The 16,317-nt window shown below is 46.9% G+C and overlaps 1 protein-coding gene across 1 annotated transcript; it reads left to right on the top strand.

Annotated features, from left to right (window-relative positions):
- Nucleotides 1-2,508: 2,508 nt before the first annotated feature.
- Nucleotides 2,509-10,648, top strand: C1R (complement C1r). The gene is made up of 11 exons (XM_079775253.1): nt 2,509-2,664; nt 3,387-3,615; nt 4,855-5,047; nt 5,362-5,508; nt 5,609-5,805; nt 6,085-6,232; nt 6,341-6,462; nt 7,206-7,284; nt 7,641-7,796; nt 9,076-9,150; nt 9,630-10,648. Coding segments are annotated over exons 1-11 (2,118 nt in total). The 5' UTR covers nt 2,509-2,662; the 3' UTR covers nt 10,400-10,648.
- The last annotated feature ends 5,669 nt before the right edge of the window (nt 10,649-16,317 follow it).

The following is a 16,317-nucleotide window of genomic DNA, read 5'->3' as shown; positions in this document are numbered from 1 at the left end:
TGTGAATACACCCAAAGTCAAGTCTCCTTTCATCACCGTATATTTGAGCCCCTACACCCTTTACTACCTCACCCCACCCCCTCTGGTAACCACTGTACTGTTGTCTGTGTCTATGAACAAATAAAATACACTTGTTCAAATAGAACCAGAAGATGAATGAAACAGAGAAGAGAGCAAATTTGCTAGTATTGAAAATCAAGTTAGCTATATAGTTAAAGGTTAAATTTACCTTTGAAAAAATAGGATTCAAATGTGAGCATACATGTGGTTACTTCTATTTTACAAAGTTGAATAGTACATACTACAAAGACCATTAAAAAATACTCTAAGCCAAGCAGGTGTGGCTTAGTGGTTGAGTGTCAGCTCATGAACCAAGAGGTCACTGGTTCAATTCCTGGTCATGGCACATGTGGGGGTTGCAGGCTTGATCCAAGCAGGGGGCATGCAGGAGGCATGCAGGAGGCAGCTGATCAATGTTTTTCTCTCATCGATGTCTCTATCTCTCTATCCCTCTCCCTTCCTCTTTCTCTGAAATCAATCAACAAATAACATTTTTTAAATACTCTAAAATGTTCTTCAGAGGTTGTTTTAAGTGGTATAATTCGGCTGTTTTGTTTTCCCATGTTTTTCTCTATTTGCTAAATTTTATTTAATGAACAATGTATTTAGTTTTATTGTTTTCTATTACTGAAAAAAATGATATGAGTTTCTCCCAACCAAGGCAAAAAATATATACCCATATGTATACATCTATATTTATACAACTAGATATAGGTATGATTATAGATATAGCCACAAAGAAAAGCCTACCATTACTTTAAGGGAGAAAAAATTTCCCCCCAGAATCAAATCCTAAGAGGAATGAACAATATAATAGACAATGTCTTCAAATACTGGTTTTAAATCAAGTGCCTGAACACTCTTTATGTGGCTGTTCCTTCTTTCTATTCTTGTTATGCGTCAAGGGCATACGTCAAATGTGTAAGTAAAGGTTATTCTGAGTGGTTGGGCAGAGTAGTGGTTAGGGTGGGACTGAGCTAATGAGGTCCAGGTTTGTCACTTTCCAGTCATGTTGCATAGTACTGGGACAAAACCTGTAGATGGGCTAGGAGAGCTTCAGCTAAGACTTACCTTCTCAGAACACCGCCTCCTTCCCTGTTACCTCTGCCATCCTGCCCCATCATGAACACACACACACACACACACACACACACACACACTGCTGTCAGGATGCTAATGTGCAGTTTGCTGGACAAGAGTCCCACTCTTTCTTGTCTCCTGGTCTAGTCCTTATCCTCCCTATCTTCAGTCTTTCCTGACCTTACAAGGCCATGGGTCATGTCATGGGTCATGCCATGGATCAGCCCTGCCATAGATGTATTCCTCAGCTCCGACAGATAAGCCTGCTGAAGAAACCCTCCACGTGCCTGCTCTCACTGTATTCAGTGATGACTTGTTGCTGCCTAACGGAGAACTGCTCCGTCTCCGTGAGTCCTTACAATCCATTGCCTAGGAAAGTGCCTGGCACATTAAGTAGGTGGCCCATGAGTGAGGAGTGAGCGGGTGGGTGGGTGCAGGGATAGCGGGATTGATCTAATAAGGGAAACAAGCAGGATACACGACAAAGGCCTCAGAACTCAGGGGCCACCTCTGCAGCCTGAGCCTCCCAGTGGAATTCACTGCCAGAGGCATTTGAACCATGGGGAGTTGGTGAAGGAAGGCTCTGCAAACAGCAAACCTTTAAAACAGGACACTACGCCCTGGCGGACAGGAGGGCCAAGAGCTCTCCTCCCTCCCAGGGCTCTGGGTTCCTCTCGAGTCCCTCTTGGCCCACAGCCACGCCCTTCGCCTCGCCCTAAGCAATGGTGGTGCTCCGGGGCTTAAATTCTTAACAAGATGCTGAGGCAAAGAGGATGTCTCCACCCACTCCCCAGCTGCCCTTGCTTCTCTAGAAGCCAAGTTCATTGACGTGGGCAGGGGGAGTCTTAAAACAGACCCTAGTGCAGCAATTCCTGTTCTATATCGAGGTGTCATCCATGAGCCAAGTAAGCCAGGGTCCCAATGCAGCCAAACTCCATTCTCCTCTGTCCACACCCTTGCTGCCCTCCTCTACACCTGTCACATCATCCTGGGCGTCAAAACCCTGGCCATTCCTAGACCAGGGCTGCTGTGACTAAGGGCAGGGCGAACCCGGTGAATGGAAAAGGGCAGTCCAGAAAAAGAGAGTCCCCTCAACTGTGATTTCCACTGCACTCTGGGTGGGAATCTTGTAAACACAGCAGCAGTCCCTAGGAAAGTCCCTGAAGATAGGGAGTATTCAGATCAGACTTAGAAAATGTGAAGTTTGCGTTTCCAACCAAAGGCTTTTCTGTCCCTAAAAACCGACTCTTCCCCATGTAGGCCAGCAGGTGGCAGCACTATCAGGGAATTCAAAACCAAAACTAAATTAAACTGGAAACAGATTTTTTTTTCTTTTCAGTTTTGTTTATGCAAATAGTTCATTCCCCACAACATTCCTCCGGGAAAGGTTCCCCTTCCCCCCACCTCAGTCAGTCCCTCCCTCCCCCTTCCCTCCTCTGCATGACCGCTGCTCTCTCCCTCTACACAGAGTGGATGAAGACGCTGTCAGGAGAGTCCAGGATCCAAAAACAGGACTTGAGAAATGTGAGTAAGGCTGATGGGGTCCGAGGAGGGAGGAAGATACCAGAGGGGAGAACCCTGGGCCTGGGAGGCAACCCTGCCCCCAAATATATTCAGAGAGAAAAGAACAGCCTTCTCCTCCCCATATCCCATATCTATTCCACTGTGCACATGCATGCACACACTCAAACACATACTCCCCATCCCTTCTCCTGAGGACTAAAGGAGGCCTTCGACATACGAGGTGATGGCCACATCCTCTTCTTCCCCCCAGCTCATAGCAGGGGAGTGCCAAGATGGGGGAACCCACTCTGCTCAGTAGGGTGACTTCTGTGCTACACTCCTCCATACTCCACAGGCGGTTCCACCCAGAGGCCTTTGCTAAGCCTTTGGGAGCCCTTTAAGAGAACCATGACGGGAAACCCTCACCCTCAATTAGCTGGTCCCAAGCCATCCCTATTCCAGGAATGGAAAGAGGGGTAGGGAGGGGGGAGTGATGGTACAGGGCAGGGGGGGAGGATGGGGAGAGAGGTGAAGGCAGGTGACCTCTGGAGTGGACTCTGCCCTGGGGAGAAACAATCAATGCAGCAGATGCAGAGACCAGCCACCCCCTCCACCCACACTCACCTGGAACATCCGTGAGGTCTAGAATGAGCAGAGAAAAATGCTCAGCAGTATGACTATCCCATTCCCCACCCCAGTCACTGCCCAAACAGCCTTCCAGACACCCTCCTTCTTTCTGGCAGGTGGCTTTTATACCTCCTGGTGTCAGTCCTGTTCTGCAAGGTGGGAGGCTCCATGCCCACCGCTCAGGATCTCTATGGGGAGGTGACTTCCCCTCTGTACCCCAAGCCTTACCCCAACAACTTTGAAACAACCACTGTGATCACAGTCTCCACGGGATACAGGGTGAAGCTTGTCTTCTGGCAGTTTGACCTGGAGCCTTCTGAAGGCTGTTTCTATGACTATGTCAAGGTAGGTCAGGTTGGGGCGGGGGGGCAGAGGGAGAGCTGGGTGGCTCTGGAACATGAAGACTTGTGTTCTAACCACCCTGGTTACATTCCCCATCCATGGACACAGCCCCAGCCCTGTAAGAGCTGATGGCCAAGTGGAGTTCTGGGAGTCAGGTGATGCCATGAATGGTGTCCACCAGTTTTAGAGGCCCTCAGTGAGCACTGTGGGGGAGAAACACAGAGGAAGGAAGGTACAGTCCCCACTCTCAAGAAATGTACCATCTACAGGATTCAGAAAAACCTTCCCCATCTGTTTCCTCGATGGGAGTCTTTGAGAAACTGCTGTGCCTCAGTTTTCCTGTTTCCATGGAGAATATCACCATGACTGCCTGCCTCATCAGGAGCACAGAAACAGGGGAAGAAAATGTGTGTGATTGTAGCTCAAGCATAGTCTTCAGCAAGGACCACGGATTCAGTCCCCTCCCCTCTGTAATAACTAAGGGGTACCCTCCCAGTCCCATTTTCTGCATCCAATAAAAATGAGATTCTAGATTCAGGATTCAAATAGAACCTACACACATCCAATAAATATCATTCTCAGGAGGTGGTGAGAGAATAACATGAAAATGGTACATCTTCCTAGTGCAAAGGACTTGGGAAGTTTGCTCTGTTGGGGGAGGGGTCTTGGTGGCCAGGATAGTGAGGAACTGGGTTTGGGTAAGGGCATCTGCTTTTGATGGGTTAATGAATCATGAAGAAAGAAATAAGGAAAGCTGGGTGATGCTTGCCAATGCTAAAGCTGGTGGGCCCCTGCAGCTCACATTCAGCTATGTGTATCAGGAGACACGACTGGATGTGAGTGGTTTGAATAAGGTGAAGTCCAATAACAGGGTAGAAATGAAAGCAGATCAGTCCAGGTTCTAAGAATGAAGGGAAAATGAAGGCTGGCTAGAGGCAATCGGGATTTCAGCGGAAGGGGTGGGAATGGAGAAAAGTCTGAAACATGCTTGGGGAATATAAACAGGGGAGGGGCACAGGAGAACATGAAACGAGTTAGCCAATGGGAGACTCAGGTGCCAGATGAAAGTCACCTGGGGAAGTCTGTGACAGCCAGAGCCCAGCAGGTAGAGATGAGTTGGAGGCGATTCCAGAAGTGAGGCTTATTCACTCTTTGGCCAAGCTAAGGAGGACCATCACTGACTATCCACATGGAACATGTCTCAACAGCCCTTCTTTCTACCTCTTGTCCTTCCTCCGCCAGATTTCTGCTGATAAGAAAACCCTGGGAAGGTTCTGTGGCCAACTGGGTTCTCCACTGGGCAACCCCCCAGGAGAAAAGGAATTTATATCCGAAGGTAACAAGATGCTACTTACCTTCCACACAGACTTCTCCAACGAGGAGAATGGCACCATCATGTTCTACAAAGGCTTCCTGGCCTACTACCAAGCTGTGGGTGAGTGGTCCCCAGGTACCCTTTTTAAGGCCTCCATCATTTTGAATGGGAACTGGAAAGAGGGAATCTTGAATACAAAGAAGCAGGAAGCCTGGCCTTCCTTATTTCCCCCTTGAGAGAGCTTTTTCCAGAAGAGGCATTCCAACCTGGGCTCTGTCCCCATTGGGTAGTTCCCAGAAAGCATTAGAGAGGCCTAGAGGTCCAGGTGGCAGGAGCTAACATGGTCTTGTGGCCTCTGGTGAGAGACACTCTCAGACCAACAGCACTACAGAAGTCCCCTGGCAGGAATTCAATCCTTCCGAAATCTCTTCCAGACCTTGATGAATGTGCTTCCCAGCAAAACACCGTTGAGAAGAATCCCCAGCCCCTGTGCCAACACCTTTGTCACAACTACGTTGGTGGCTACTTCTGTTCCTGCCGTCCAGGCTATGAGCTTCAGAAGGACGGACATTCCTGCCAGGGTAAGGTTGGGTAGTGTGGGAGAGAGATAAAGGATAACAAGGGTTTGCTGGGCCAGCCAGAGAGTCTCCTGGTGACCCCCTCCCGGCTGTGCTCTCACAGTTGAATGCAGCAGTGAGCTGTACACAGAGCCATCAGGCTACGTGTCCAGCCTGGAGTACCCCCAGCCCTACCCTCCTGACCTGCGCTGCAACTACAGCATCCGGGTGGAGCGGGGCTACACTATCCACCTCAAGTTCCTGGAGCCTTTTGAAATCGATGACCACCAGCAAGTACATTGCCCCTATGACCAGCTACAGGTACAGCCATCCCACCCCCAGAGAAACCCCTCCCTCTTCTTCCTATCCCTACTTGGTTCTTTTTATCCCTACTGCCTGCTGGATCCTCTGGCCAGTTGGGACAGGAATGTCCAACACCACACATGGGCTGGGCAAGCTCCTATACAACTGGAAGTGGGTCCTGGGGATCCCATTTCCGCTCCAGCTGGAAACAAACATAAAGCAAGATTCCCACCACCACCCCAAGCCTATGGGAAAATGTCTGCATTGGAGAGATGACCCTCCCTCCTACCCCACCAGATCTACACCAATGGGAGGAACATCGGCGAGTTCTGTGGGAAGCAAAGACCCGCTGACCTTGACACCAACAGCAATGCTGTGGATCTGCTGTTCTTCACAGACGAGTCAGGGGACAGCCGGGGCTGGAAGCTGCACTACACCACTTCAAGTAAGGTTGCCTGTGGGCCTCCTTCACTGACCAGCAATGGGGCAGGATCAGGCAGGGAGAATGAAGGCAAGTGGCTCTGAAATAAACATCCTTTGGTCTCCACCACAGTCATCAAGTGCCCCCAGCCCAAAACCCTAGACGAGTTCACCATCATCCAGAGTCTGCAGCCTCAGTACCAATTCCGTGACTACTTCATTGCGACCTGCAAACAAGGCTACCAGCTCATGGAGGTAAGAGCCCAGGGCTGAGGGAGAGAGCTGGCCCAGGAGTAATTCAAATGGACATATAGTACATAGGGAATACGGTCAATAACCTAGATATATATATAAAAGCCTAATATGCAAAGTGTCCCCTCGGGAGTTCAACCGACCAGGAGTTCTATCGCTCACTATGACATGCGCTGACCACCAGGGGGCAGCGTGGAATGAAGGGAGGCCCTGGTCGGCAGCCTGCAGCCGCTAGGGACCCTACCCATGCACAAATTTTGTGCACTGGGCCTCTAGTATTGTAATATCTAAGTATGGTGCCAGGTGAGTACTTGAATTATCAGGGGGATCACTTTGTAAATTATATAATTGTCTAACAACTATGCTATATATCTGAAACAAATAAAAAATAATACTGAATATCAACTATAATGGAAAAATTGTTAAATAAAGTGAATAAATAAATAAAATTGTGGGGTTCAACTAGACTTCAGTCGAAATAGACAAGTGGAAATAATCCTAGAGAGAGGATTATTGGGTCTGACAACTAGCCCTTTCTCTGACTCTCTCCTGTATGACTCAGTGCTCCCATGTATAACTCTGGTCTGAGCATCCTGGCTAGGGAGAAGGATGAGAGCCACATCCACAGGGGTGCTGAGGTCTGAGAGTTTGAGAACTGTCTTTGCACTACCTGCCATGTGGGGAAGGGCAGGATGGGAGCGGCAGTGCCTCCTTTACTAATAGCACCTCTACCTCTGCTCAAACAGGGGAACCAGGTGCTGCTCTCCTTCACAGCTGTCTGCCAGGATGACGGCACGTGGCATCGCGCCATGCCCAGGTGCAAGAGTAAGTCACAATTCAGGATGTGTCTCCCACCACCCAGCCTTGGGGACCCAGGCTGAGAAGGAAAGGGGGGGGGTCTGAAAGTAAGCCTTTCCCCAAAAGACCCTCCCCTTGGTTTGTTCTTTAAAGCCTATGGCCATCTCAGGAACAAGGCAACCCTCATCTCAATAGGATTAATGGATTCTGCTCAGAACTGAACTTCTGTCCATTTAGTTCTCATCCATCCCAAGTGCCCCCCAATAGAGAAACTTGTTTTTCTAACGTTCTCAGCCTGTTCTATGGGTAGACAACTCACATTCCTCTCACCGAAGTTCCAGCCGTCATCGTCAGCTCTCATGTGGCCCTGTGTTCTCTCCCAGTCAAGGACTGTGGGCAGCCCCGGAGCCTGCGTAATGGGGCCTTCAAGTATACCACCACAAAGGGGGTAAACACCTATCAGGCCCGTATCCAGTACTACTGCAATGAACCGTATTACAAGATGAAGACCAGAGATGGTAGCAGCAAGTCTGAGCAAGGTAGGGACCCATGCAAATGGCAATGTTTCCCTTCTATCTTCTCAAGACATCTTAAATTTCTTCTAATTGAATCCCTGGGGAATATATAGTAAAGTGGCTGCCCAATACACTTGGTTCAGGGTCCTAAAGTACAGTGCCAACAGGCACCTGGTCATGTTAAAGAAGGAAATACCTGAGTAACAAAGAAAGACTTGAATCTCATAAACAGTCAGCTCCCTCTTGCCACCACCATCACCATCACCATCACGTCCATCACCATCACCACCACCACCACCTCCATCACCACCACCATCACCATCATTACAACCATCACCATTATCGAAACCATCACCACCACCACAACCACCTTCACCATCACCACTATCATCACCACCATAACCATCATGACCACCACCACCATACCACTACTGTCATCACTACCATCACCACTAATACCAACAACAAAACACCATCACCACTACCAACAATACCACATAATCACCACCATTACTACCATCACCACCACTACAGTCATATCAGTGAGACCTCCCCCAGCATTCTCCCCACATACCCCTCAGGCTGCTATGTTGTGATATTCTGCAGTTAGTTTTGCTTAATTGCTCTCAAATTCATCTATGGTATCTTTAAATAAAAGAAATCCCTTACTTCTGGTTTGAAACATGCAAAAAAAAATCTTATATATGGGTTATATATGATATTATTTAAAAGTTGGACTTTGAAGTCAGGCAACCCTTACTTTGAATCTTGGTTCTGGAACTTAGAAGTTATGTGACCTTATGTACATAATTTAAGTTCAGTTTCCTCATCTTTAAAATGAGGAGGATAATAATGCACACCTGAAAGTGTCACTGGGGCACTTAAATGAGATAATGCAGATAAAATGCTTAGCAACAAGCATGGCACATTGTCAGCAATCAGAAATGTAGCTTCCATTATTGTCTGCAACCCCACTATCAAGATACAAAGATACCAAGACTCTGGCAAGATCTTGATATGCTCCTCCCAGTTTTTGTGTCTATTTTCACAAATAGAAATCACATCAAACATATAGTTAAGTATTCTAATATTTTCATGTAACATTAAAACAAAAAATATATGTATGAAGCCTCTTCACACTTTTTATATTCCACCCTCATATATATTTGAATCTTTCCCTTGATTCTTGTCCATACTGATTCTCCGCTGCCTCTGCCCAACACACTCAGTGCTCATTGACCTCTACAACCTGGTTTCCCTGCCCACCTCCTCCCAACCTGACCATAGCCCCTTCTCCCCTCAGGCATGTATACCTGCACAGCCCAGGGCATTTGGAAGAATGAACAGGAAGGAGAGAAGATTCCTCGGTGTTTGCCAGGTGAGTGGAAACCCTCTGGAGACATCCTTGGTGGCTTTGCAACCCTGCAGAGCATCAGAAAGAGCATGCACAAAAAATGGAGGCAAAGTGAGTGGAGAGACACTCCACCTTGAAGTTGAAAATAGACATGAGGAGTAAGAGAGAAAAAGAGAGGATGTCCCAGAAGAAAGGGAGAGAGAGAAATACAGAGAACTGGATGCAGTCCTGACATTCCAGCATTTTTTTTTTGAGCAGATGGGAAGTCAGAAATAAAAACAGCAACAACAGCAAAAATAAATAAATAAGACAGGAAGATGTAAACAAGAACAAGGGGAACAGTCTGACAATAGGCCAGAGATGGAGCTCTTAGAATGGGAGGAGAAAGAGGAAAGGGCCCAGAGCCAGTAAGAGGGGATGAAAAGGGAATGGGTTGACCACAGGGGGAAGAGGGGCGGGCCTAGAACTGACTTGTCCTTGACTTTGCTGTCTCTCTTCTCCAGTGTGTGGGAAGCCCATCCACCCTGTGGAACAGAAGCAGCGCATCATTGGAGGGCAAAAAGCCAAGATGGGCAACTTCCCCTGGCAGGCATTCACCAACATTTATGGGCGAGGGGGTGGGGCCCTGCTGGGTGACCGCTGGATCCTCACAGCTGCCCACACCCTCTTCCCCAAGGAACACCACGCAGAAGGCAATGCCAGCATAGATGTGTTCCTGGGCCACATAAGCGTGGAAGAAATCACGAAACTAGCAAACCACCCTGTACGCAGGGTCAGCATCCACCCAGACTACCGCCAGGATGAGTCCCACAATTTTGAGGGGGACATCGCCCTCCTAGAACTGGAAAATAGTGTCACCCTGGGCCCCAACCTCCTCCCCATCTGCCTCCCTGACAATGAGACCTTCTATGAGACAGGCCTCATGGGCTATGTCAGTGGCTTTGGGATAATGGAGGAAAGGATTGCTAACAATCTCAGATTTGTCCGGCTGCCCGTAGCTAACCGGAATTTATGTGAGAACTGGCTTCGGGGTAAAAATAGGAACGATGTGTTCTCACAAAACATGTTCTGTGCTGGGGACCCGAGTCTAAAGCAGGATGCCTGTCAGGGGGATAGTGGAGGGGTCTTTGCTGTGAGGGATACAAATACTGACCGCTGGGTGGCCACGGGCATAGTATCCTGGGGCATCGGGTGTAGCAGGGGGTATGGCTTCTACACCAAGTTGCTCAATTACGTGGACTGGATCAAGAAAGAGATGGATGAAGAGAGCTGAAACCTCAATTCACTAGGTCAGAATCCAGAGTGTGTAAAAAGAAAATTATTTGACTAGTTGTTGGTAACCACTAAGAATCCATATTAAAATCACTGATGCAGAAAAACACTGTGTGAAATAAATTATCTTTTCTATAATCCCATCCACATTCTTGATCTGAAACAACCCCAAAGGTCATCTTTCTTTCCTCCAAGGATTGCAGAAGATATATCCCACTATCTCTAGTTATCATTGTCCTCTTCCATTTTTATCATTTGATATTTGTATAAAACTCTTTCCAAATAAAATGTTATGAGAAATTCCAAAGTGTAAAATAAGTTAAGCATAGTATTTAATAAATATAAAAATATCTAGCAAGGTCATATTTAAAATATTTTACTTAGAAAGTCAATAAGAATAATTAAGCTTATGCACACATTTACAACTACAATTGTAGATCATTTATTTCTATATTTTGTTTTGATGGTACAATATGAAGAAAATTCTGATTTTCCCACATACATAGTTGCAAATATAACAGCTTTTTTAACAGCTCACCTTCCAATTTCTATATATTCCTTAAAAGAGGAGTGGTGTGAAATTTTTGTTTCCAATTTGAATCATTAACAATATTTCTAAATAACTTATGTTCCAACCATAGCAGATTACAATTTTACACATCCACAAGTGACTCACTCAAGAGGCAGACTCAGTGAGCACCAAAGCCCCACTGAAACAAGTCCTGCTCCATAGCGATGTTTCCTGCACAGCAGCTCTCCCACTGTAGTCACAGCTGGTCCTCATAGCCAATTGGCCGGGAGGTCAACTCCTCCCAGTGACACCAACAGCAATCAAGGCTCAACTACAAGATAGTAGCACACACCCCACACAGGGGCACACCTAGAGTGCCCAGCTCAGGTCTGGCAAGGCTGTGCTATGGGGCTCTACAGGACACCTACTACACAAGGCCACTCTACCAATTCTAGGAGACATAGCATCTCTACCTAATACACAGAAACAAACACAGGGAAGCAGCCAAAATGTGGAGGCAAAGAAACATGTCACAAATGAAAAATGGAAACAAGCAAACTACTTAGTACAGAGTTCAAAATTATGTTTATAAAGTCACTCAAGGATCTTCATGAGACTTTCAAGGATCTTAGTGAGAATGTCAATGATATGAAAAAGGACCAGTCAGAAATTAAGCATACACTAACAGAAATCTATACTAATAAAAGGGTAATATGCTAATTAGACCAGATGTCTTTCAGACATCCTTCCGGACAAAGCCATGGTGGCTGGGCCAAGGCAGAGGCAGTTAGGGGCGATGAGGCTGGCAGGGGAGAGCAGTTAGGGGGATCAGGCCGGCAGGCAGGTGAGCGGCTAGGAGCCAGCGGTCCTGGATGTGAGAGGGATGTTGACTGTCAGGGATTGGGCCTAAACCAGCAGTCGGACATCCCCCAAGGAGTCCCAGATTGGAGAGGGTGCAGGCCGGGCTGAGGGGGACAAACCCCCCACCCCCATGCACGAATTTCATGCACCTGGCCACTAGTATTGTATAATTGAAATTTGCTAAAAGAGTAGAACTTAAATGTTCTCACCCCAAAAAGAATTTTTAAGGGTTAATATGTCAGGTTACAGATGTGTAAACTAACTTGATGAAAGAAATTCTTTCACAATACGTATGCATATCAAATCATCACATTGTAAAAGTTAAATATCTTAACAATTTTATTTCAGTCACATCTCAATAAAGCTGAAAAATGGCTTTCTCGTATTTTTTAACTTAAACAAAAGAATAGATATGCAGAAAGCATAAAGTCACATTACCACAGAATATATTTCTGATTTTTAGGAAACCACAATAAAAGCAACTTTAGAGTCACAAAATTCTGGACTAGTCCAGTTTTAACTGGGTTCCTTCCTATTAAGTCCTCTTGGCCTCTGGGCATCTTCTTTTCTCCCTGGCATGAGGAACTGACCCACCAGTCCATTTTCTTCTGACCAAAGAAATGTGACCAATCACCTGCTTTAGAAAGTAAGTCCTTTCCTGAATTTCAGGTGAAGCAGACACATATTGTTCCCAAGTGACTTGCCAGGCAGTATAATCGATACCCTTTAAGCCACAATGAATGATTTTCGAGGCCTTGGTGATGAGCCCTTCCCAGCTCTGAAGTCTCTGATGATGATTCATTTAGAAACCCTCCCTGCCATTCACCCAGGGCCGTGGTTGGCAAACTGCGGCTCACGAGCCACATGCGGCTCTTTGGCCCCTTGAGTGTGGCTCTTCCACAAAATACCATGGCCTAGGCGAGTCTATTTTGAAGAAGTGGTGTTAGAAGAAGCTTAAGTTTAAAAAATTTGGCTCTCAAAAGAAATTTCAATCGTTGTACTGTTGATATTTGGCTGTTGACTAATGAGTTTGCCGACCACTGACCCAGGGAATTGCCAAAACCATATCCATTCCACTGTACAACGCAGCTGTGATGAGGAAATTCTTTCACCAGTACCTCAGCCCATCAGCAAAAGCAGAACCCAAAGAGACTGAAGATTCTCTCTGGTGGGAGTAGACTTCTTTTTTCTGATACTTGTCAGATTCTAGTAGCCAATTATAAAAAAGAAGGAAAATTTCTACATCATGAGCATGTTTCTTAATCTTAATATTTTTCCAATTATTTTTTTCTCTAGAGGAATCCCCCTCTTCCCACCCAAAAGACTGTAGTCCAGGGTACAATGTCAATTCCATTGCACATGTAATGACAGATATGTCGGGGCTCAACTTCTACAGTTAAGAAATAATGTTAATGGCTTTATGCTGTTTGTTTGACTTGACACACTCTTTCCATAGATTCCCTATTATAATTCCCCTTTGTTTTGTTTTGTTTATTTTTAAATATTTTTTTAACTAATTTCAGGGAGGAAGGAAGAGGGAGAGAGAGATAGAAACATCAGTGATGAGAGAGAACCATTGATTGGCTGCCTCCTGCACATTCCCCACTGGGGATTGAGCCGCAACCTGGGCATGTGCCCTTGACCGGAATCAAACCTGGGACCCTTGAGTCGGCAGGTCGACACTCTATCCACTGAGTCAAACCGGCTAGGCTATATAATTCCCCTTTGATTCTTCAGACCCTTTGATTGAGTTCTGATTGCTTCATCATGTGTTAACCTCCAATCTAAGGTCAGTTGTTGAATTTAGCCCTTTTGGTCTGTGGGAGATCAAAGTCCTTTTTCAGATGGGCTCTAAATACACCCCTTTTGGCTTCTGGAAAAACAAACACACACAAAAACTGCTCTCCTGAAAGCTACTAGTATGTGTCACATTAAACAGACCAGAGTCCTCCAAAATTCTTACTCTTAGTCTACAGCTTTCATAAGACATCCTGTTAGAGCAACTGCCACCTAAGCTAGATCTCCTAACCTCTGTTTTAAAAAAACTAGTCTCTATTGTGTGGTTATTTTTCATCAGCAATCATTTTGTGGGCAAGAGGAGTTTTATGGGATTTTTTTTTTCATTCCCTTGGAAAAGAAATAGAAGAGAGAGTCTTTAGGTTTATCCTCATGGGGGCTTTGCTATAACTTCTTGGTACAGAGTTCCATCCAGTGATGACATTGTTGCTTGACTGGCCAATTGACCAAAACCACTAGAAAAGCAAATAAGAGCATGCTGAATTTTTTTCTTTTTTATTCAGTCACAATATTGTATTATACAAATGAATACTAAAGGAAAATTAATCTGAAGACATATTGAAATAATTTATACCTCAAATTTTTATACTTAAACAGCCAATTCTAACTGTTGTTATGTGGACTTCTCAATGAAGTTCAAGTATGTTTAATGAGTTCAAATATGATATCTTGTGTTGACAATGTTCATGCTAATCCACAATATTCAGTATATTTCAATTAAATGAGAGGGAAAAAACTGAATTCCCCATTTTCATGACAATTCAATATTAGCTGCTAGAAATATATATATATACACACACTAGAGGCCCAGTGCACGAAATGGTGCGCGAGTAGGGTCCCGAGGCCTAGCCTGCGATCAGGACCATGTCCGATGCTCCGCGATGCCCCAAGACACCCTGCAACGCTCGCTGCCCCGCAACGCTCACCGCCGCCCCGTGACACTTGCCACCACAGCCCCGCCATTCTCTGTGACCCTCCCCACCCTGCGACGCTCCACGACACTCCCAACCCCACCACGCTCCGTGACGCTCACCACCGCCACCCTGCGATACTCGCTGCTGCTTAGCGCTGTACACTCACCACCACTCGCTGCCCACCACCTGCCACTCAACAGTCCTCAGTCCCACCCCGCCGCCACCCCCTACCCCCGTTCTCCATGGTTCCCCATTCGCCATGCTGTGATCAGAGCCTGCGGGGCAGGGTGAGGGGGAAGGGACCTAGAGGTGGTCAATGCACCTCATAGTGACTGGTCGATGGTTATTATGGTTGTGACACCATTATGCTCACTGGCCTTTTATTATATAGGATATATATGTATATATAGATATATAGGTATATCTATATACACTGAGTGGCGAGATTATTATGATTTTGAACACATAATAATCTGGCCACTCAGTGTATGTGTGTGTATATCCTATCTAATAAAAGAGTAATATGCAAATTAACCATCACTCTGCTACAACCACAAGCCATGTCCATAAGCACGCCCACCGGCCAATCAGGAGCGAGTATGCAAATTAACCCAAGATGGCTGCGGTCACAGAAAGAGCAGGAGGGAGGCTTGGGTTTCCCCAGCGATTGAGGAAGCCAAGCTTTCCACATACCCTGGCTGGCCCAGGCCTCTGCTTAAGGCTACAAAGTTTCAATTATAGAAGATAAATAAATCCCAACAGAAATGGCTGCCGCCACAGAGCGAGCAGAAGGCTTGGCTCCGCTCCGGGCTACAAAGTTTCAATTGTAGAAGATAAATAAATCTCAGATACCAGGGCCTCCGCTTGGGTCGTGGCCAGCCTGCAAACCACCACAGGCCCCTCGCCCAGGCCACGCCACACACCAAGGGAACCCCCACCCTGATTTGGGACACCCTTCAGGGCAAACCAGCTGTCCCCCACCTGTGCACCAGGCCTCTATCCTATCTAATCCTATCTAATAAAAGAATAATATGCAAATTGACCATCATTCCAACACACAAAATGGGTGCCCCCATGTGGTCAAAGATCCTGCCCCCATGTGAACACAAGATGGCCACTACAAGATGGCCAGCAGGGGAGAGCAGTTGGGAGGGACCAGGCCTGCAAGGGAGGGCAGTTGTGGGCAATCAGGCCAGCATGGGAGGGCAGTTAGGGGTGACCAGGCTGGCAGAGGAGGGAAGTTGGGGGTGACTGGGCCTGCAGGAAAGGGCAGTTGGGGGTGACCCAGGCCTGCAGGGGAGGGCAGTTAGGGGCAATCAGGCTGGCAGGGGAGCAGTTAGGCATCAATCAGGCTGGCAGGGGAGTGGTTAGGGGTGATCAGGCTGGCAGGCAGAAGAGGTTAGGGGCAATCAGGAAGGCAGGCAGGCGAGCAGTTGGGAGCCAGCAGTCCTGGATTGTGAGAGGGTGCAGGCTTGGCTGAGGGACACCCCTCCCCGTGCATGAATTTCGTGCACCAGGCCTCTAGTCCTATCTAATAAAATAGTAATATGCAAATTAACCATCACTCCACTGCACCCACAAGCCCCTCCCATCAGCCAATCAGGAGCAAATATGCAAATAAACCCAACCAAGATGGCTATGACCACAGAGAGCAGGAGGGAGGCTTGGGTTTTCCTGGCAATGGAGGAAGCCAAGATTTCCACCTGCCCTTGCTGGCCTAGGCCTCCACTCAAGGCTACAAAGTTTCAATGATAGAAGATACATAAATCCAAACAGAAATGGCGGCAGCCACGGAGCTGGAAAGAGCAAGAGGCTAGGGTTGCCCCCAGCGATGGA

Source organism: Cnephaeus nilssonii (genome assembly GCF_951640355.1).
Source record: "Cnephaeus nilssonii genome assembly, chromosome: 6".
NCBI lineage: Eukaryota > Metazoa > Chordata > Mammalia > Chiroptera > Vespertilionidae > Cnephaeus > Cnephaeus nilssonii.
Note: the sequence above shows the minus strand (reverse complement) of the source record. Positions and strands in the feature narration are given on the sequence as shown.

Coding starts and splice junctions, on each gene's coding strand:
- C1R (XM_079775253.1), top strand. Junction 5,048..5,361: donor GGCCTACTACCAAGCTGTGG/GTGAGTGGTCCC, acceptor AATCTCTTCCAG/ACCTTGATGAATGTGCTTCC. Junction 7,285..7,640: donor CGCCATGCCCAGGTGCAAGA/GTAAGTCACAAT, acceptor GTTCTCTCCCAG/TCAAGGACTGTGGGCAGCCC.